The sequence below is a fragment of the Urocitellus parryii genome, chromosome 1 (genome assembly GCF_045843805.1).
Source record: "Urocitellus parryii isolate mUroPar1 chromosome 1, mUroPar1.hap1, whole genome shotgun sequence".
NCBI classification, from domain to species: domain Eukaryota; kingdom Metazoa; phylum Chordata; class Mammalia; order Rodentia; family Sciuridae; genus Urocitellus; species Urocitellus parryii.
This window is the reverse complement of record NC_135531.1, coordinates 161,134,286-161,156,851: the sequence shown is the minus strand read 5'-3', so window position 1 is coordinate 161,156,851 and position 22,566 is coordinate 161,134,286. Positions and strand designations below refer to the sequence as shown.

Here is a 22,566-nt window from a genome sequence, read left to right as displayed (position 1 = left end):
ATCTTGCTTATCAGTTTTTAATGACTGCAGCCAATATGTATGTTCATATTTAAAATGTTAATATGTAAAGATTTTGCAGGGTAGTGTTTTGTTAAATGGTGTCACATTGATAATTTTGTGACCTCTTTTCTTTCAGCCCTGTTTTTTGAAGAGTTTCAATGAATTGACATAAATGTTGTTATTTATGCATGCATTTTTCCATAGAGAAGTATTTAGGTTTCCCACTTTCTTTCAAGGTTCATATCTTTGTACATTTCCTTGGAATGCGTAAGGTGTAGGGGAAGAACTTCTTTAAGTTAAAAGCCATTACTAATTCACTCCCAAAGGGGTGGCACTAATTTAATTTTGGAACATAAATTTGCCTTCTCCAGTTATTTATTCACTTAACAGATGCTAATTAATTTTTCCTATGTGCCAGGCATGATGGTATTGCTGGGGGACATGGGGAAGGAAACAAGCACTGTACCTCCTAGCACAAACAAACAGTGAATGGTTAGAACATGTGACCTCCTCATACCACATGAGCAGGAGGTGAGGAAGGAGTGCTGCTCTAGGTTCAGACCTGGGTCCCTTGGAGTGGGCAGGGTTGAGAGGCAGCGACCCCTGCGACTGTGTGAGGAGATGCCAAGTGCACCCCGTGTTGCCGTGAGTACCTGGAGTCTGTTGGTGGCACTGGGCATCCCCTGGTTCAGTCTCTAGGATCCAGGGTGATGGAGAGCTTCATTATTGATTTCTCTTTGTACTCTTGAATCTGTTTATGGGTTTTCTAGATTAACCTTATAAAACTATTTTTATTTTCTTTTTGGTGGTGGTAGGGATCGAACCCAGGTCCTTGTGCATGTGAGGTATGCACTCTACCAACTGAGCTATACCCTCCGCCCCTTTATAAATTATTAACTAAAGTGTGATATACGTGAGTAAAACATTCATATTATCAGTGTACAGCTCATTTAACACTAGTTAAAATTTATGTAGGGAGGATTTTGTGGTTTTATGTATTCAAATACATTCATCCTCCACCTATAATTTTTAAAGAATTCATATTTTTTAACTTTCATACTTATACAACAGGTACCCTTTTAAAATACCTTCTATTTTAATTGTAGATATACATGTCATTCATGCAGAATTTTTGTTGGAATTTGAAAAGAGGCAATGGAATCAGCAGTAGGTGACAGAGGCCTCTGGGAATGGCAGTCACAGCTCTGGGTCCCCTCAGAGGTGTCAGCTCCTTTAGGGTACAGAAGACCCTTGCAGGAGCTGGCAGTGCAGTTGAGTGGGTAGGGTGCTGAGATTCAGACAGCTTGATTGAGTAAGGCCAGGCATGGAACAGCCTGGGGGAGTCTCAAAATGCAAAGGCACAAAGATGCAAAGGCACAGAGGCGCAAAGGTGGAGGTGTGGAGTTTGGAGGTAGCTGGAGCCTGGGGGAAGCAGAACAGGCCTCAGAGTCAAGGCGGAGATGGGCTGGGTCTCAGTCCCCGAGTCAGTTGGCATGAACAGACACAAGCCCAGTCAATGCCTGTGCCTCCCTGTGCCGGGAAGTGCACAAGGGTGCCCAAGATTGGCGTCCCACGCTTCTCCATTTCAAGTTAGGTAACAAAGAGACAGACCTTCAAGGGAGGTCTCTGGGCCTGGAGGCAGAGGGCAATGAGAAAGGAGGCTTACCCTGCCCCAAAGAAGGCTTAGACCAAGCGGGGTGTTGGAATCGAATGTGTCTTTCGATTCATAGACACAAAAGTACATGTGCTGCTTGATTGGATTCTGAGAAGCCATAGGGATTTTAGGGTCTCTACTGAGATCACGCAGTCTGAAGCCAGCAGGGCAGCTGGACTGCAGCTTTAGCCGATGCCCATTTCAGTTGTAGTCTTTGCCTTCCCCTGGTGGCCTCCACACAGCCCCGAGTCTGTGGGGCCGGGCACTCCCACAGAAACAGAAGGGACAGTGGGAAGCTGTTCTGGTGATAACATGTCAGGCATGAATTCCTTTGAACTTTGGGGCTATGGAGTGAACTTGGACACAACTAGGAGATAGCTAAACTGTGAGTAGGTTTCTTGTGGACCTACTATGAGCTTACAAGTCTGCCAGGAGAGTACCTACGTGGCCCCTACCCTTGCTTGATTAGGGTATTGAAGGGCAATGCTTGGTTGTGTTGAAAAGGACTTGAAGCGGTCATTGGGTGGTGCACAGAACAATTACAGACTGAGGAGAAGAGAGCTGGGACCTTCAATCCTGTCTGGGTTCATAGTCTGACTATGTGTGTTCTGCACAATCCTGCCTTTCTGAAATTCAGATTTATTTCATAGAGAGAGACAATGAATACCAACTATGAAAACATGATTTTAAGCTGGGAAAATAATTTAAAAAACAATATGCCTGTGCTACTGAAAAAGATGGAGATTTTTATAGCTTTACCCCATCAAATTGTCAAATATGTACAACTGCCAGGTTTGTTGTAAGTGGAAAGTTACAATATACTTGGAAAACCAAATGGGAAAAAAAATCAAGAGCAGGACAGCAACAGAAACCAGAAAGGTGGATCTCTGGAGAGGCTTAGGACAGCAGGTGTCCCGTCCTGAGCGCAGGCTAAGTGTGGGGAAGATGGATAGATGACAAGTGGTGGCTGCGGTTCCTAGGTTCCCCTGGGGAGCTGGTTCAGGCTTCGTCAGCAGCGTGGAGGTCACACAGCAGGTGTGTGTCTCAGTTCCCTCAGGCCAAGAACCTGCTGATGAAACTCCCTATTGCCTCCCCAGTGTACCCATCGCCCATCTTTAGGATGGGGACGACTTCGCTGGGCTGCTGTGGTGCAGATTCACTCACTGGGGAGCAGAGAAGCGAAGCACAAGGCTTTGCTCTGCCAGGTCTGCTGGACTCTGCACCAGGAAGGAGGCCAGGGAACACTAGCCGCTGATCCTTGCTGCTGTCTCCTGCATGAGTCCCACTTCAGCTTTCCCGAAGGCTCGCCTTTTCTGCCTGCCCATGGTTCACTGCGCTTTGCTTTGTGTGTACCTGGGACTCAGCTGCTGTGTGACTTTTCCTCTGCATGCTGTTCTACCCTGGGTGCAGCACCCCCGGGACAACCAGCCTGACAGCCACAGAACTCCCACCCCTCAGTAGTCTGCAGCCTGACGTCTCCTTAACTTTGAGTGCAGGATGATATTCCTCATGCCCAGTGTGACTCACACCAGTCAGCTGAAAACCTGCAGGTGCATCTCAGGTGGAGCTGTTCCTGAGCAAAGCTGTGGATCCCAGAGGATGACTCTACTGGTTTTCTAAGTGGACTTCAGGGCTCGAAGGATCCAAGGACGGGCAGGGGCTGCAGCACCGAGTCTTAACACAACTGCTCCCCTGGCCCTTCAACCCCATTCCCCCTATCACTGCACATGGAATGTTGCGCTCCCAGGCACTGTTTTAGGGGAGAAACAGCATCCTCAGAAGGAAAAATAAGTGCTTAATCTGTTTTTAAACTAAATAGTTGATATTTAGAGCATCTCCAACTTTTATTTCTGCCATTTCTTGTACATATCATGTTCCTGCAGGATGGTTAGTGGATTAAATCCCTTGTAGGGGTGGCCAGCCACTGCTGCTCTTTGCCCTGCACGGGGTCCACATGATGCATATATAGGAGGAGAGGATACTGGAGGAGACTGTAGTATTCAGGTGTGATTTTTTAGCTCCACTGACATTATCAACCTCGACATCTGCCTCACTCTGATTTTCAGCAGTGAGACCCGGTTGAGCCCGCAGGTCCCGAGATTCAGGAACAGCTTAATCTGTTCCTGAGGCCGTGCACAGTTTCACTTCCCTGAGATTTGAATTTAGGATTACACCTCGGTTTAACCCAGTGTGTGGGGAAATAGCTCGATGTGCATGTCTTACCCAAGCAGACTGGGACAGTCACGCAGGCGTGATGGAGGAAGAGTGATAACCCTCACTCTTCGTAGGTGAAACTACCTGCTAGATATGCATGTGGGGAAGGAAACTTCATGGAATCAAACTTAAGCACCAGTTTCCTCCTCGTGGGACTCTTTGGGAACACCACCCACACTACCCTCCTCTACACTTTGACCTTCATCATTTTCTTGATGGCCCTATCTGGGAACGCCCTCCTCATTCTTCTCATCTACTCAGAGCCCCGCCTGTGGACCCCCATGTACTCCTTCATCAGCCAGCTCTCTCTCATGGATCTCCTGTACATCTCTGTGACTGTGCCCAAGATGCTGGTGGGCCAGGTCACGGGAGACCATACAATCTCCCCTGCAGGCTGTGGGATCCAGATGTTCTTCTACCTGACCCTGGCAGGGGCTGAGTTTTTCCTTCTGTCGGCCATGGCCTATGACCGGTATGCCGCCATCTGCAGACCTCTGCATTACCCACTGCTGATGAACCAGAGGGTCTGCCGGCTGCTGGTGTCTGGCTGCTGGCTCCTGGGAGCACTGGACGGCTTGTTGCTCACGCCTATCACCATGAGTTTCCCCTTCTGCAAATCCAGGAAGATCCTGAGCTTCTTCTGCGAGGCCCCTGCCCTGCTGAGGCTCTCCTGCTCAGACGTCTCCCTCTACAAGATGCTCATGTACCTGTGCTGCGTCCTCATGCTCCTCGTGCCCACCGTGGTCATCTCCAGCTCCTACACCCTCATCCTGCACCTCATCCACAGCACCAGCTCAGCCGAGGGCCACAGGAAGGCACTGGCCACCTGCTCTTCCCACATGACAGTGGTGCTACTCTTCTTTGGTGCAGCCATCTACACTTACATGCTCCCCAGCTCCTACCACACAGCGCAGAAGGATGTGATGGTGTCGGCCTTCTACACCATCCTCACCCCTGTATTGAACCCCCTCATCTACAGCCTGCGCAACAGAGATGTCACTGCGGCTCTAAGGAGCCTGCTGCAGTCAAGGAGGCCCCTCCCAAGGGTTCTGAGAGGGAGCACCTGGGAGTGAGCCTGCCTCTTCCCCTCCCTCCTCCTCCCCATCTCTCCTCTCAGCTGTCCTCAGGACCCAGAGCCAACATGGAGCCCTCCCATAGTTCCACTCCTGTCTGGAGCTTCTCCTCTATGCTGCTATTCACCCTGTTTTCTCAGTGCATTTCACTTCTTGACATCATTTAACTGTGTCTCAGTAGCTGACCTAGTGGCTTTTACTCACCTCTCTCCATCCTGGGTTCACGGGGCATGTCCTGTGACCTAGGGGCCAGCCTTAACCCTAGCAGAGACTCACTGTGCAGACTTCAGACCTTGTAGAGCCCTGGAAGGGACGCTGGCTGCTCCCTCACTCTCGCTGCCCTGTAAGCCACCATTGACCTGTGACAGTCACAGGTGCCCAGCAGCCTGATACGGTGCCTCAGTAAGGACAGGGGAGCACAGTTTTCACAATGTTAAAAGTGAGCTGTGATTCTCCACATCATGTACGACTGCAAGAATGGGGTCCTAATTAGAGGAAAAGTTATACTCTGTGTATGTATAATATGTCAAAATGCACTCTACTGTCATGTATACCTAAAAAGAACAAATTAAAAAATAAGTGAGCTTGATAGTGTAAACACAGTGGTTTTAAACTACTGAGACAAAATGTCATTAATATTGAAGTCCAGGGAGATCATAGGTTCTTCTAATTTTACAGGATGTAAATAAAAGTGCTTCCACATATAATTCTATAATTCTTTGGAATTTATACTACTGTAGAAAAAGTGTACTGTATTTACATTGAATATAAAAAGTGTCTTGGAGGAGGATGGAATTTGGGAAATTTACACTTCTTGGCATCCATCTTCCTTCCTTCCTTCCTTCCTTCCTTCCTTCCTTCCCTCCCTCCCTCCCTCCCTCCCTCCCTCCCTCCCTCCCTCCCTCCCTCCCTCCCTTCTTTCTTTCTTTCTTTCTTTCTTTCTTTCTTTCTTTCTTTCTTTCTTTCTTTCTTTCTTTCTTTCTTTCTTTCTTTCTTTCTTTCTTTCTTTCTTTCTTTCTTTCTTTCTTTCTTTCTTTCTTTCTTTCTTTCCCAGGGACTGCACACAGGGGTGCTTAACCACAGAGCCACTTCCCAGCCCTTTTTATTTTAAAATTTGAGGCAGGGTTTCACTAAGTGTGTAGAGCCTTGCTAAGGTTCTGAGACTGGCCACAAACCTATGATCTGACTCTTCGTCCTCAGCCTCCCAAACCACGCTTTTTTCTTTGAAATTGGGGAAGCCAATAAGGTGATTTTGGACTTACAGCTAGGCTGTGTGTCCCCTGCCAGGTGTCAGGCTGTCAAGGACATATCTGTGTGTCTACCAGCACAAGATCACAATTACTTTCAAAACTGATACAATCTACATGTCCAGTGCTTCTGGAATGCAAGGAGGTGGGAAGACATACATCATCTGTGGCCAACAGGCAAGAAGGTGACAGGAGTCCTGAAGTCATCTGTCATGCCAGGTGGCACACTGGCCTCACTTTATTTACCATCAAGGAAGGGAAGCTGGGTCTCCCAGGCCAGGGGCACATCACCAGGGCTGGCAGCCACACCGTGCTTCTGACTGACCATCACTCCTGCAGGGTGTCAGGGGAATTTGCCTGAATTGAGGAAAAAAGGGTCATCTGTGAAGAAAGAGGGGCTTATTTAGAGGTGGTTAGAATGTAGGTTAGAGATTGATGTGATTAAACTAATTAATAAAAGGAGCAAAGCTGCTCAAGTGAGGGGCAGCACTGTGCATCATCCCAACATCACCGGGACCTTGGGGTCACTGCACTTGTGGTCGCATTGCTGGTGTCATGGGGGAGTTTATGTTTTTTTTTTTTTCCTTGTTCTCTTGTTTTTTAACAAGAGCTTTGTTTATCTGTTTGCCACTCTGGAGAACAACGTGCAAAGGGGTTCTACTTAGGAAGTACCCATTGATCTTTGTATTTCCAAGAGTAAATGATTTGGGTTAATTGATAAGCATACAAGGAGCTAGCTGCTTGATCTAACATGGATTATAAAATAAACAAGAGCCATAGTGATTCATTATGGAGTTGTCGGCACCATGAAGATTCATTGTTGTCTTCAGCTCCTCCATAACTACTGCAGCCTTACCCCACTTCTTTCTTTCCCTCTCCAGAGCCCAGGAGAGAGGACCTGGGCATGTGCCAATGTGGACAGTGGATGGCACAGAGGAACTCCTCTGCTGGGCATCACCCTGAGTCGTTATTGAGAATCGGGTAACACTGAGGAGAGACTGATGGTGCTCACTGTGTGTTTCCATCTCTGCCCTCCTTCACCTCAGTGTGAGTTAGGGGTGTTTATGGGGATCAGTGAACACTGAAGGTGGTGGGCAACTCTCACTCATTCCCCAATCTGTAAGTGGGAAACCTCTAAGGCTGTCTGCAGTTCAGCACCAAAATTTCTTATCAATGAGATGAAATCTACGTGACATAAAGTTAAGCTTTGCAACAGTTCATGGTTATTGGCTTAGTCTTATTTACCACAGTGCCTCATTGCACAGCTTCCCGCTATATCTTGTTCCCAAATACTTGTTTTACTTCAAATGAACCTTCTAATCCATTACACACATTTTCCATATTATGCCTAATTGCAGTCACTGGAAAACACTAAATTTATTCTGTATCTTTGAATTTACATATTTGTGAAATAAATGTAATCATTCAGTATATGATCTGTGTTCTGGCTGAAGTTACCCTAACATCATTGAAATTAAGCTACCTTGTTGCATGTATCATTTGTTCATTCTTTAAGGATGAATTACATACCATTATATGTATATGCCAGAAATATTTAATCAACACATCCATTTGTAGACATGTATTTTTCATTCTGCTAATATAATGTAACTGATTTATTGATTATCATATGTTTTTCCATATTTGACATCTCTTGTAAACACTTTAAACTCTCTATGATTGTGCTGAGTAATTGTGTCAGTGAGCTTTGCATTGCTGTGACAAAAATACCTGATCAAAACCAAAAACCAGCCAGGCACAGTAGTGCATGCCAATAATCCTAGAGCTCATGACGCTGAGGCAGGAGGATTGTGAGTTCAAAGCCAGCCTCAGCAACACGAGGCACTCAGTGAGACTCTGTCTCTAAATGAAATATAAAATATGGCTGGGGTTGTGACTCAGTGGTTGAGTGCCTAAGTTCAATCTTTGGTACAAAAAAACCAAACCAAACCAAACAAACATACAAACCCCAAAAACAGCTCGAATGAGGGAAAACACATTTTTGGCTCCTAGGTTCAGAGTTTCAGTTTAATCATTGGCCAATTCCATGGCTTTGTGCCCATGGTGTGAGCACATTGAGGAACGATACTGCAGAGGGAAGCTGCGCAGGTTGTGGCCACTAGGAAGCAAAGACTGGGAAGGGGAAAGGAAATCCAAGGAAGGTGACTGTTTCCAGGGCTTAATTCCATGGCTCACCTCCTCCAGCAATGGGCCCAAAGCCTAAAGCTACCACCCAGTCAATTCATTCAAACTAGGAGAGACTAATTAGGTTGAAGTTCTCACAATCCAATCATTTTACATTCGCAAATTCTGGCCTCAACTCAGGAACTTTTGGGAGACACTTCACATCCCATCCATAACATTTCAACCCCACACCTCCAAAACTCACGTCCATTTCACAATACAAAACGAATTTAGTCCATCTCCAAGGGTCCCATAGTCTTTGCCCTGAAGTCCAAGTCCAAAATATCACCTGAAACTGAAGGTAAAACGCTTGGCTGTGAGCCCTTGTAAAAGTCAAAAGTAAATTATATACATCCAATATCCACTGGGAGAATGTAAATCTTCCCATTCAAAAAGGAAATAACAAGGCTATGGAAAGAAGGGATGGGCCAGAGGAAATGCAAACCCAGCTGAGCAACCATAACTCCACATGTAATTTCACATAGAGCATCTAGGACCCTTGACTGCAAGATGTTATTTCCAGAGGGATTGACAATGCCTGCCTTTTCCCCCTTGCTGGGGGCAGAGCACAGGGCTCTCTTTTCCTTTGGCTTTCTCTGCAGCCAGCAGGATTCCTTGGTGGAGTTTATGCTACTTGCATCCATTAAATTCTAGGGATTCCATTCCAACTTTGGCTTCACTTTCACAGCTTCACTTAGCACCCTGTCAGGGGCAGCCTGCAGGGACAGTTTGCCTGACCTCCCAGGCCTTTCTAACAATGACAGTGGAAACTTCCGTGACCCCTGACATGAGCACCCTATATTCCTAAAGAGCCAGCACCACAGAGATGATGCCAAAGTCTGCTGCCAACTCACACTGTAGCTGGGTCCCTGAAATTTGCCCTGGTGGTTTCTGAATGTCTTTCTGGCTGAGTGTGGTAAAGCAACTTCCTGGGCCCTGTTTGCAAGCAGGGTGCCCCATAAGCCTTCTCAAGGGAATTTTCCCTTCTACATTCTTAAACATGCCATGGCTGTGGTCTTGCAAATTCCTTTGATGCCCTCAGCTCATTTTCAAATGTCTCTGTGTGAAATGCTTAACGTCTCTTTAGGTGCTGCTATCTCTTACAACCACACCTTCCCTTCCTAGCCCCTGTTTTTTTTAAACAATCCCTTTAAAACTCTGATCCAATCTGTTTTTGACTTTACTAATATAAACATCTGCTTTCTTAGAATGCTATGTATCTCTGGTATTGATACAAATATTCTAAAAATTTTACAAAACTTGGAAAAGTCTGAATGTTCTGGCATAATATTCTCTGTCAAGAATAGTACCTTAAAACATGTTATAGAAGAAGTTACTACAGGTAAATATATGTATGTGAAATGTGAAGCGATTATCTTATGCAATTTTAATTATGTTGGAATACTAGAAAATGAAAACTGAAAATAAAAGTAAAAGCACTTAACAGTAGAAAACTTCTGTAAAGATAGGTCTCCACATAATGCCCAACTTTTAAAGCCTTTATATCACGTTGTTAGTACATTTTGTTTTTAACACTATCATGGAGTAGCCTAGTTTGTATTAACAGAAATCTGAAATAAGAAAATAGTCAAGCAGGCCATGTGGTGTTCTAAAAATAAAAACAATACACTTATTTATATTTTCAGCATCACTCATTACCTGCCAAAATGAATGTGGAAGTTACAGAATCTAACATACTACGATAAAAAACCAAAACAAAAGGTGACCAATGAAGGCAGAAAATAGGACTTAAAAGACCTGATCTCAACTGACTTTAAAGTATTCATATAAGAAATACATTCTTGATTTTGAAGGTACAAGGATAATTGTGGAATTTTATTTTTGGTTATATTTGAACTGTATGAATGATGGGTCTGAATACAGAGAATTTTCATGGTCATGGTTTAATGTGGAGGTAAAATATACAGTAGGTGATGAGTTTGAGAGACTGCAACATGCTCTGGTTGCACAACAGTTAGGCATGCTGTGGTTTATATTTGTGAAGTTGGATGCCTGTGAAGAATGATTAAATATATGTTTCTAATATTTTAGTGTTTTATATAGGTAATTTATTCTTTGTATTTAAAATTGAACAGCCACTGTGCTATATTGATTTTATTGGTACTATTGAGCAGGCCTTGTTTCAGCATGAAACTAGTTGCAAAACTCACTACATTGGAAATAAAAATGTATTTTGACATATACAAATAAAATGAATAAAAAAAGAAGAAGTTACTACACTTTTTGTTGGTTGCTAAACTCTCATCAAATTTCTAACTATGAGGTGTCCTAAGTATTTTGTCTTCTGCAGTTTCAGTTCTACAACACACTGAAAAAACAGAATCACCAAAAGGCTCTAACAAGTACTCTTAAATGTAGTTTCCATAAAAGGGTAGACTTAATATTTCAGAAGAGCTCCTTTTCCAATAGATATCTTTCCAATTTATATTAGTATAAAAATCGAATACACATTTTCTTTGTGTATTAATCTTTGTTCATGATTAATACACAAAGAAAATGTTTTTTGCTATATTCTGCAGAAATACTATACCACCCTCACACCTGCAGGGTTTTACATTATTTGACACAAGATTTGAGATATCATAAAGTCCTTATGTAAATGTTTCCTGTTTTCATATCCTTTGTCACCTGTTTTCTTGACATAAAACCTCTTAAAACACACATTTAATATACAAAGCTTTCATCAAGAGGGATACCCCCTCAGTAGAACTGGTGTTTGCTTTTAGGTTTGAATCCACCCCGCTCCTCAATTCTTGATTTTACTTTTTGCACTTTAGGGGTCTTTTTAAGAAAATCAGGTCCCAAGCCAACAGGATGAAGATTTGGGCCTGCTTTTGGGATGGAGTCAAACTAAAAACTTCTTCTTTGTAAAAGAAACAAACAAAAAAATGTAGTGGCAGCCTTCAGAATGGGAGAAAATCTTTGCCACATGCACCTCAGATAGAGCACTGATCTCTAGGATATATAAAGAACTCAAAAAACTTAACACCAATAATAATAATAATAATAATAATCTAATCAGTAAAGGGACTAAGGAACTGAACAGATACTTCACAGAAGAAGAAATAGAATTAATCAACAAAAAATGAAAAAATTTTCAACATCTCTAGCAATTAGATAAATGCAAATAAAAACTACTCTAAGATTTTATCTCACTCTAGTCAGAATGTAAATTATCAAGAATATAAGAAATGATAAGTTTTGGCAAGGATGTGGGTAAAATGGTATACTCGCACATTGCTAGTGAGACTGCAAACTGGTGTAATCACTTTGGAAAGCAGTATGGAGATACTTCAGAAAACTTGGAATAGAATCACCATTTGACCCAGCTGTTCCACTCCTTGGTTTATACCCAAAGGACTTAAAATCAGCATACTACAGTGACACAGCCATGTCAATATTAATAGCAGCTCAATTCACAATAGCTAAACTATGGAACCAACATAAATGCCTTTCAACAGATGAATGTATAAAGAAAATATAACATATATACACAATGGAATATCACTCAGCCTTAAAGAAGAATGAAATTTTGGTATATGCGGGTAAATAGATGGAGCTGCAGAATATCATTCTAATCAAAATAACTGAATTCCAAAAAAAACAAAGGCCAAATATTTTCTCTGATATGCAGATGCTGATCCATAAGGGTGGTAGGGCTAGGGAAGAATGGACGAACTTTGAATTGCACAGAAAGGAGTAAGAGGAGGAGAGGGGATGTGGGATGTGAAGGGTGATGAAATGATATGAACATTATTATTCTAGATACATGTATGATTGCATGACTGGTGTGACTCTGCATCTTGTATAGCCAGAGCAATGAGAAGTTGTGCTCCATTTGTGTAAAATGTGTCAAGATGCATTGAGTTGTCATGTATAACTGATTAAAACAAATAAAAAAATACAATCTATACAAAAAATGGTGTTTATTATTTAATTACTTTGCAGCTTTTTACATTAAATTTAAAATTAAGTTATGTAGCCACCTGCATCACGTAAAACTTCAATACCATCCATTAGGATTCAGTGAGCTATAGCTGGGGAGGAAATGCGTATGAAGATGGAGTTTGGAGAATTCTTCTGGGGTCCTCTGAGTGTTCTTTGATCTAGCAGGGAACATTGGAGCACTGAGAACCCGAAGCCATGGGACAGTCAAGGGTTCTGTGGATAATTTTTGGTTCAGAGGGAATAGGTTATAAAACCATCTGGGGGTGGGTGCTTCTAAGAGAGAAACAAGAACACATGAGAACTGGAATGAGATTGGTACAAAATAAATGTTGCAGCATCTGGTATATAATCATGAATATCATTAAGATGATAGGAACTAGTAACGCTTTACCAGGAGGTAGGAGCTCAGAAGTTGTTCGCATGACAAGGCTGGTGATGCAATGGCCCTCTAGACAAAGAAAGTGACCTTCAGTTAAAAACAGAACAGAGCAGCCAATATTAAGATATTGCTAGCCAGGTGTGGCGATGCACACCTGTAATCCCAAGGGCTTGGGAGGCAGGAGGATCCTGAGTTCAAAGCCAGTCTTAGTAACAGTAAGGAGTTCTTCAACTCATTAAGACCCTGTCTCTAAATAAAATTTAAAAATAGGGCTGGAGATATGGCTGAGTGGTTGAGTGCCCTTGAGTTCAACCCTTGGTATAAAAAAAAAAAAAATCCTCTGCATCAAGGGACAATATCACCTTCACAGACAAAGATATGAAAGATTTTACTAAGAATATGAATTTGGGGGACCTACAGTTAAATGTAAATAGTCATTGTGACTATGTGAAGGCACAGCTTCTGAGTTTGTACTCTTGGTTGCCAGGGACAAGTCTCGGCAGCATGGCTTGATGAGCCAGTTCCTAGGAGTAGGCTGACAGCAGGTGACCTCACCATGGGCCCCGACTTACTGGATCAAATGAGTTTCCTGAGCCAATGGTCAAGTTACTCTAGTTTTTTGGTTCTGCTTTCTGAGTAAGAACTTACGGGACCCCACGATTTGTTAGTGCAGCTAGTGATGTGAAGCTGGAGTATAGAATGTGCCCAGGGATAGAAGCAGCCCAATTAGATGTGCACCACTGTTCGCTGAATCATGTGTGCAGATCGATATTTACATGAAGGTCAATTCAAAAATTTTCTTCTAATTTTTGTGATTCTATGGATGATGATACAGTTGTTCAACATTTTAAAAAAATGGAGACACACACTGTTTGGTCCAGTGTAATAGCATGAAAGACCACAGACTTCTGTAGGACATAACTAGAAGATTCCCCCAAGACAGGATGCTCTTCCACCCTAGGAGTCAGGCATCATGTCCAGAGTTTGGTCTGTCAAGTGAGCCTGTGTCCAGCTCTGTATACTCATCAGGGTATAAATTTTATAGTCTTGGGACATCAGAACTCTAAATCATGGCATGTAGCACTTTTTTTTTAAATGTAGTATTCCTTATTTACATTGGAATTGAATACGATTTAGGGTATAAGATGGGGTCCAACACTTCCTTTCAGAAATTAAACTTTTGGTGGTGTTTAACCTGGGAGTGACTTTTCTCCTCCCAGAGTCACCTCTTTTATGATGAAAGTGGAATATGCAAGGCCAGTATCAGTCCTGGATGTTTTAAGGGTTGATGTGAATGTAAGAAGCAATCCCTGGGAATTACCACTGCCTGGCCTAGGAGCAGGAAGCAACATTTGCTCAGTGGCTGGACCACATACCAGTCCCTGTAGAAATGCAAGTAATTTATTTTTGGCAAAATACCTCTTTGGAATTGTCTAATAGCACAGTGTGGGCCTCACTTCTCAGAGCTGGTATTTTACTAGGTGGAGAGACTTCAAGTAGAAAGATCAACAAACTGAACTACAGATGAGCAGGAAACCCCAACTAAGGAGTTTACTGTGAGGTTCCCAGATGGAAGATTTGAATTTTGTACACTGACATCCAGAGTCCTTCCCTAAGCCCCATTTTTGTGAAAATCTAGAGAAGGGGCTAAAGTCTACAAAAGGCCCACGTGTTATTTCAGCAGTCATACTCCATTCTGGCTTTTACTTACTGGGCCTCATGGAATTGTGGTCACTTCCACCTGGGGTACTTTCATCTAAAACGCTGTTTCATGTTTGAATGGAGTTATTGAGGGAAATAAATAATTCCCCCCAAGGTCCTGGTAACAAATGGATCTTGATGGAACTCAAACAGAAATATGGACAAGCACAACATTGGCTTGACAGTTTTAGGTAGATCCTGAGTCAAATCAAACCACATGTGTCTTTTTCATGGAGAAAGTAGGAACCTTAAGAACAAGATGACAAGAGTGACAGGAAAGAAGAGCTCCAATTGGTAAAAACACCATAATGCATCCAAAATCTTAAACAGGAGAACAGCAAAGCAAAGAGCTCAGACATGAGAAAGAGCACTCAGCCAAGGAACCATGATCGGCAACTTCAGCTGGGCAGGGGACCCTCCTGGTGTCTCAGGACCCTGGGAAGGCTTCCCTCTGCATGACAGTGAACACTGTCTCTGCAATGTCCTTTACAGAGTCCAGATTGAGTTCACCTGCTCTGGCAGCCTGTAGTCATTTCTAGGATGACTGCTTAGGTTTAAGTCTGAAGGAGGAGTCCACAGGGCACACTGTCAGGATCTCGCTGACATGCTAGCTAACCACAATTGATGAAGGTTCTTTTCAAATGGACCCAAAGTCCATGTTTTTCTGCAGCCTCTTCTGAGATTGTGGTCTCTTACCTGTGGGGAACATTTGTCATTGTCAAGAAGGTTCAAAACCATCATGTCTGAGCTCCTTATGGTCTAATACCTACTCAAGTGGTTTGTATCTCTTCTCTTTGGTGCTTCTCTTTCTCTATGAGCAAGTTTAAAAAAAAGGATGAGCACTGTACTGAACAGTGGATGTGGAAGTATCTCTGTTCCACTTTCCATGTGACTTCAGGAAACCTGTGGCCACAGCAGGAGAAACACCAACCACCCTCATGTCTCCATGCACCTGGGCGGCAGCCTCATAGGGAAGCAGGAGGCTGTGTCAATGAGCACTCCTTCACTCAGAGGCTGCACCCAACACACCCTGACCTCAGAAACACTGTCCTGTCTTGGGTTAGCTCCTGCTGTCCTTGTGTCAGCATCCGCCCATCAGTACCAACTCACAATCATGAACCCTGACTGAGGGAACAAGTCTCCATGGAACCATGAACACCCAGAGTCCCAGCTTTCCAGCACATTCCTCACCTGAGCCAGGATGCAGACTTTAACCCCCGTGAATTTTAGGCTGGGATCTGCTGGGAAAGGCCGTTGCTGCCCTGCCAATGCTGTACAGGAACTGTTAACTGTTGCCAGCCATCTGGGAAAGACCTGTGGTCTTCTACCAGGGTGACTGTGCACCAAGGAAAATAAAATAACCAGATTCCTTTCCACACTTCCTAAGAGCCAATAACTCTATATCCTCAACTCCTACCTCCTTATCACTTCATCCTACACCTCAACCCTGGTTCTTTCATTGTCCACCATCAGAAACTATAGATCCTTTTGCAAACCTCCTGTTTGTATTGAAGATAATGATTGAACTTACCATTTCTGTATATTGTGACAAAATCATAAACATCTTAATAGCAGCTATTTGGTTTAAAGCTGTATGTTGTTTGTATTGGGATCTCTTAATATTGTTCTCCCCCTAAAGGAGAGGTATTGGAATCCTGCAGGGACACCATAAGCCTACAGGGCAAAAACTGTAACACCTCAGATCCAGAGTGATAGAAGGGAAGACACACGAACACCATGAAAAAACAAGGGAAGAAAGTGCCCCAAACAAACCAGGATACTAAATTATTAGAATCCAGGGCCAGCATAGCAGAAGAAATCACAGAGATGGAGTTCAGGATGTACATAATTAAATGTTCTGTGCATTAAAGAATGATACAAGAGAGCAAATGTGGCCATCTGCCAACTCCTCCAGTACATGCTCATCATGAACTTCAGTTTTGTGTCCACATGACCCTGGCTTCCCTGCTCAGTGGTCTGCTGTATGCAGGTGTGCACACTGGGAATACATTCTGGCTGTCCTTCTGCCATCAAACATGGTCCCTCAGTTCTTCTCCTCTCTGCTGAGGCTCTCCTGCTGGGACACCATAAGCAGCAAGGTCCTTCTTCTTGTCTTTACTATAAAAGTTGGTGGTGGCTGCTTTGCTATAATAATCATGCCATACATTTGCATATTTTCTGCTGTGCTGAAATTTCCCACCAGAGCCCCAGGGAAGGCCTTCTCCACCTGCACCCCTCACATCATCGTGGTGTCCGTCTTCCTAAGTTCCAGCACAGCTGTGTACCTGAGGTCCTCAGCAACCTTTGACACACTCCAGGACATGGTTCTCTCTGCCTTTTACACCATGGTTCCTCCCTTCCTGAATCCTCTCATCTACAGTCTCAGGAACCAGCAGGTAAAGGAAGCTGTGGGGGAGAGTAATAGGAACACAGTTGTTCTCAGGGAAAAGATAAAGATGCATTTCAGCATTAGCCTAATTTTACTGTTAAGATTTATAATTAGATGAAGGTCTTCAAATCTGGGCTTTACGAGTTACACTGCCTACCCTGGTATCACTTAATTAAGACCCATGAAAGTTTTAATATAATAATTTTGTGATTTACACTATTATTTCTATTCATCCTTCATAAAATGACATTAGGTTGAACTATAGAAAAAGAGAAAGCAGTAACATATTTAAGACTTACTCCATATATGAGACTACCTGCTGAGCTATGAAATAATATCCACTTTTTGGCAATAATACATTTTATTCCAGGCACAAATATAAATAATAAAGACCATTCTGAGTAAAAGGTGTTTTTTCTCTGTGTCCCTCTGCATGAGAGAGGGTACAAATGTATAAATTCAAATGGACACACTAGGGAGAGCAGCCAGGAGGTCTCTCGAGGTTTGTATTGAAGAAACTTGACACAGAAACCCCTGACCGTGCCTGCAGTGCATGGTGGACATGACTCTGAGCATGCTTTCGAGCAGACAGGCTGCTGTTGGCTGCCAGGATCAGTATCGCTCCAGCTTCTGCTGCAGAAAACCCTGTTTTCACACTGTGCATGCTGTAGCCAAGAAACTCAGTGCATCCCTCCAAGGAAATAGCCCACTAGACAACTGGATTTGCTCCAGCCCTGAGGACAGGCCTCCCACCTCCACAGAGGCCATTGTGCCTAGGAGGGGCAGGCCCCCACCTCACTTGCCCCACCCTGGAGAGTGCTTGATGAATATTGTGTTCATGAGGAGTCTGTGCCTGGCTCTGCCCTGAACAATGCTGCTGGCCTCTCCGAGGTCCTGAGGGATGGGAGGAAAGACAATTCCAATAGTCCAGGGACAGTCCAAAGCCAAGATGGACAGGATTCCATGGCAGGTGATAGTGCTCCTCTCCCTCCATGGCCTGCAGGGGGGTCAGCACTGTGACCCCTGGACCCCTCTGGGGCTCCAAGAAGCAGATTCCTCTTCCTCTTTATCCTTAAATTTCTTTCCTGATTTCTTAATCATTCCTTCATAAATATAAAAACAGTCCTTTTTATCTTGGATCCCTCACCCGTGGAATACTGCTGACAGATTGAAGAGAAGGTGTCCATCCACATCACCCTAGCCATGCTAATGAAGAGAAAAGGAGAGAAAACTCAAATTACTAAAATACAAGATGAAGAAGGAAATATCACAACAGACATGTCTAAAATACAGAAGATAATTAGAAACTATTTTGAAAATTTATAATCCAATAAAATAGAAAATATAGAAGAAATCAATAAATTTCTAGAGACATATGACCTACCCAAACTGAAAGAGTAGGTTACACACAATATAAAGAGATCAATTTCAAGTAATGAAATAGAAAATGCCATCAAAAATCTACCAACCTAGAAAAGCCCAGGACCAGAGAGATTCTTAGCTGAATTCTACAAGACCTTCAAAGAAGAATTAACACCAATACTCCTCAAATTATTTTATGAAATAGAAAAAGAGGGAACACTTCCAAACTCATTCTATGAGGCCAATATCACCCTGATTCCAAAACCAGACAAAAACATGCCAAGGAAAGAAAACTTTAGAACAATACCTCTAATAACATATATGTAAAAAATTCTCAATAAAATTCTGGCAAATCAAATAAAAAATATATTAAAAAGATAGTGCACCACAATGAAATGGGGTTCGTCCCAGGGATACAAAATTGGTTCAACATATGGGAATCAATAAATGTAATCCATCACATCAATATGATCATCTCAATAGATGTAGAAAAAGTATTTGACAAACTATAGCACCCCTTCATTTCAAAACTCAAGAGATTTCTAACCGTTGGCTGTCTTTGTCTTCCATAGTTTTGATTCTACAAAGCACTGACAAACAGAAACACACACAAAAAAAGGCTCTACCAAGGACTCTTAAATATAGTGTCCTTATAAGGGGAGACCTAATATTTCAGAAAACCTGGCTTACCAAAATATATCTTTGACATAATTAATATTACTATAAAAAATTGTTTCCTGGATTCACAATAGTACCCAAAGTAAATGCTTTTGCCAAATTCTGCAGAATTTTCATACCACATCCACACACTTAGAGGGTTTTGCATTATTTGATGTAATATGTGAGATATCATGGTATCCTTATATCAATATTTCCTTTTTTCATCTCCTTTACCATCAGCCTTTCAATATAAAACACAATTAAATGTCTAAAAGTGTGTTTCAAATGGACACCTCTCAATAGGACTGGTGGTTGCAATTCAATATCTTTCCAATTTTATCCATTAAATTTAAACTTCATTTACATGGCCACCTCAATTCATGAAAAACTCATGAACTAAGATTCAGTAAGCTTTTGTTGTAGAGGAAATGTGTGTAAAGGTGGAGTTTGCAGATATAATTGTGTGCATATATAATTGTGTGTAGAATTCATCTGGGGTACTCCTTTTACTCTAGCAGGGAACATTGGAGCACTGAGGACCTGAAGATATGGACACAGTGTGTGGACAGAGCTTGTGTGGATCATGTTACAGCAGACCAAGGCTTCCTGCATCAGTCATTGCTGGGGTGCTCACTGGTTCCCATTACAAGTACTCCCTTGTCTGCACACATTAAGAAATGCTTTAGATAATTAATTGCACTTATTTAAGCTTTTTATTTTATTTAGTAATAAATGCATTAACACTTTTCTCCACTTTTTTCCTACTAGTGTACTTGTAAACAAAATTGTTTTTTTAAAAATTTGGAATTTAATATAATGATTGTGATATTGCATAAGAAATTTGAATCATTTTGTTATATAAGCATTCCTAGGTAACTTGACATTGAGCCTATGTCAGTTATAATTAATGGTTAGCAAAGCATATGCCAGGGAAGACACTAAAATGATTGGAGAGGAATATCTGTGTGAGATGATGTGTTGCCACAAGTGGGCTCAGGGGTGTACACCTGCAATCCCAGTGGCTCAGGACTCTGAGGAATGAGAATCTCAGGTTCTAAGCCAGCCTCAGCAACTTCGAATGTACCTGAACAACTTAGCCAGACCCTGTTTTCTGTGATTAAACAGAAAAAGGGCTGGGGCTGAGCCCTTGGGTTCAACCCTGCTGAAAACAATAGCAACAACAACTTAAAGACGGCCACAAGACAATAGCAACTTGTCTTTCCAAATTTCAGGAAACTGGGGGGAATTTTGGAGTCCACAGAAGACACACTCTAGGTCAAACACTTAAACATTCTGTCTTTGATCATTATCAGGCATGACACATCACCATAGACATTACAGAATAAACCCTGGGGGAGGAACAATCAGAAGGCTGACCTCAACTCAACCCCCAAATTAGCTGCCCCAGGTGTCCCTGACTCAGTCAGGCTGGGTGGAGATCCATAGCAACCCCCTAGCAGCCACCAATCAGCATGAGACAGGGAAATACCTGGGATGCCAGATGACCCTCCCAGTAGTTTATGGTGGTTGATAACATATTGGGAAACCATGTAGTTCAGCCCGTACACCCCTCTTGGCTCAAACCAATCAGTTCAAACCAATACCCCTTTTGTTCTGACCAATCACCCCTACCCAACTTGTTCCCGCCAGTGAATGTGCTAATCATGTTTTAGAGTTGTTATTTGATTTTCCTGCGGTGTGTGATGATTTGCTATGATGTATGTGAAGTCCCTGCCCTCTCCAAAAAATGTATAAAAATGCTGCAAACCCTGGGCTCAGGGCCTCTCAGCGTCACCAGCTGCTGTGTGTGCATGCGGAGGACCGAGCTAGCTCACAATAAACACCTCTTTGCTGTTTACATCGATCTTGGGTCTCTGGTGGTCTTTGGGGGTCCTGAATTCGAGCATAACAAAGATAGCCACAAGACAGAGACAGGGTTGCTTTCCGAATTCCAGGAAACTGGGGGGAATTTTGGAGTTGACTGAAGACACACTCTTTGGTCAGACACTTACATTCCATCTTTCGTCATTTCAGGCAGGACACATCCCCATAGACATTACAGAAGTAAACATTGGGGGAGGAATGATCAGAAGGCTGACCTCAACTCAACCCCCAAATTAGCTTCCTGACACTGGGTCACTCGAGGACATACTAAAATCCTGGCAGCCAACGTGCCTGAGGAAGGCAGGTGCTCTTCCCCAGAGGACATATTTGACTGTGGGACAAAGGGGGTGGTAACCAGCACTCTCTGTTTACTTCATGGACAAAGAGTGTCTTCCTTTTTCATATTCCAGATGGATAGAAATATTATTGTTATTATCTCTAAGTATTTGGTGAAATGTTCTTTAGGATTTGACTTTCATATATTTTCATATGAAACTGACACAATTATGTATCACAGTGCTTAAAATATGCTTTCCATTTCTCTCTGCAGGAGCAGACTATTCGACTATGTGTTACCTCCATGTTTTATTTGTAAAGCTTTCCTCTGTGACAGCAACTGAAACAGGTACTGTTTATATATAATGAAACTTTAATGTATATATTTAAAAATGATTTCAGAAAACACAGTGAATTATATTTATATTTTAAATGCATTAATAAAATTACACATTTCATGAGGGATCCATGGAAATGATATGTTAAATCATAAAAAATGAATTTATGAAATAACCTAGCTTACAATAAGGTGGCTTTAGGGTAGGCAGTGTAACCTGTAAAGCCCACCTAGGAAGATCCCTTAATCTCATTGAACTCCACTCAGTGATATTATGATAACACATCTTTATCATTTTCCTGAGAACAACTGTGTTCCCATTACTCTCCCCACAGCTTCCTTTACCTGTTTGTTCCTGAGACTGTAGATGAGAGGATTCAGGAAGGGAGGAACCATTGTATAGAAGGCAGAGAGAACCATGTCCTGGAGTGTGTCAGAGGTTGCTGAGGACCTCAGGTACACACCTGTGCCAGAACTGAGGAATAGGGAAAACACGAGGATGTGAGGGGTGCAGGTGGAGAAGGCCTTCCCTGGGGCTCTGGTGGGAAATTTCAGCACAGCAGAAAATATTCGAAAATATGACATGAATATTATACCAAAGGATCCCCCACCAACTGCCACAGCAGAGACAAGAAGGAGGACCATGTTGCTGGTGGTGTCAGAGCAGGAGAGCCTCAGCAGAGAGGGGATGTCACAGAAGAACTGATGGACCACGTTTGACTGGCAGAAGGACAGACGGAATGTGTTCCCAGTGTGCACACCTGCATACAGCAGACCACTGAGAAGGGAAGCCAGGGTCATGCGGACACAAATCTGAGGGTTCATGATGAGGGGGTACTGGAGGGGCTGGCAGATGGCCACATAGCGGTCCCAGGCCATGATGGTGAGAAACAGATATTCAACAGATGCACAGAAAATGACCAAGAAGATCTGTGTTGCACAGCCAGGCACTGAAATGGCCCTGTTGCCAGTGAGAGAGTTGACACAGGCATTGGGGACAGTGATGGAAATGAAGCAAATGTCCAAGATGGACAGGTTCCTGAGGAAGAAGTACATGGGTGTGTGCAAGTGCTTGTCAGCAGTGGTGATAATGACAATGAGAAGGTTTCCTAACAAGGTGCCCAGGTAGGTCATTGGGAATACTGTGAAATAGAGGAAACTCAGATCCCAGCCCTCAGGAGAGCTCAGGAGGAGAAATTCAGTTACCATGGTGGCATTGGCCATTTGCTGGAAATTC

At 42.9% G+C, this 22,566-nt stretch overlaps 2 protein-coding genes across 2 annotated transcripts; one reads left to right on the top strand and one right to left on the bottom strand.

The window, feature by feature from the left end:
* The first annotated feature begins 3,984 nt into the window (after window positions 1–3,984).
* Window positions 3,985–4,941, top strand: LOC144256315 (olfactory receptor 2T3-like). Its single transcript, XM_077801461.1, has one exon. The coding sequence runs from the start codon at window positions 3,985–3,987 to the stop codon at window positions 4,939–4,941; it is 957 nt and encodes a 318-aa protein (XP_077657587.1).
* A 16,679-nt stretch (window positions 4,942–21,620) lies between these two features.
* On the bottom strand, window positions 21,621–22,553 carry LOC144256291 (olfactory receptor 14C36-like). Its single transcript, XM_077801450.1, has one exon. The coding sequence runs from the start codon at window positions 22,551–22,553 to the stop codon at window positions 21,621–21,623; it is 933 nt and encodes a 310-aa protein (XP_077657576.1).
* Between the last annotated feature and the right edge of the window lie 13 nt (window positions 22,554–22,566).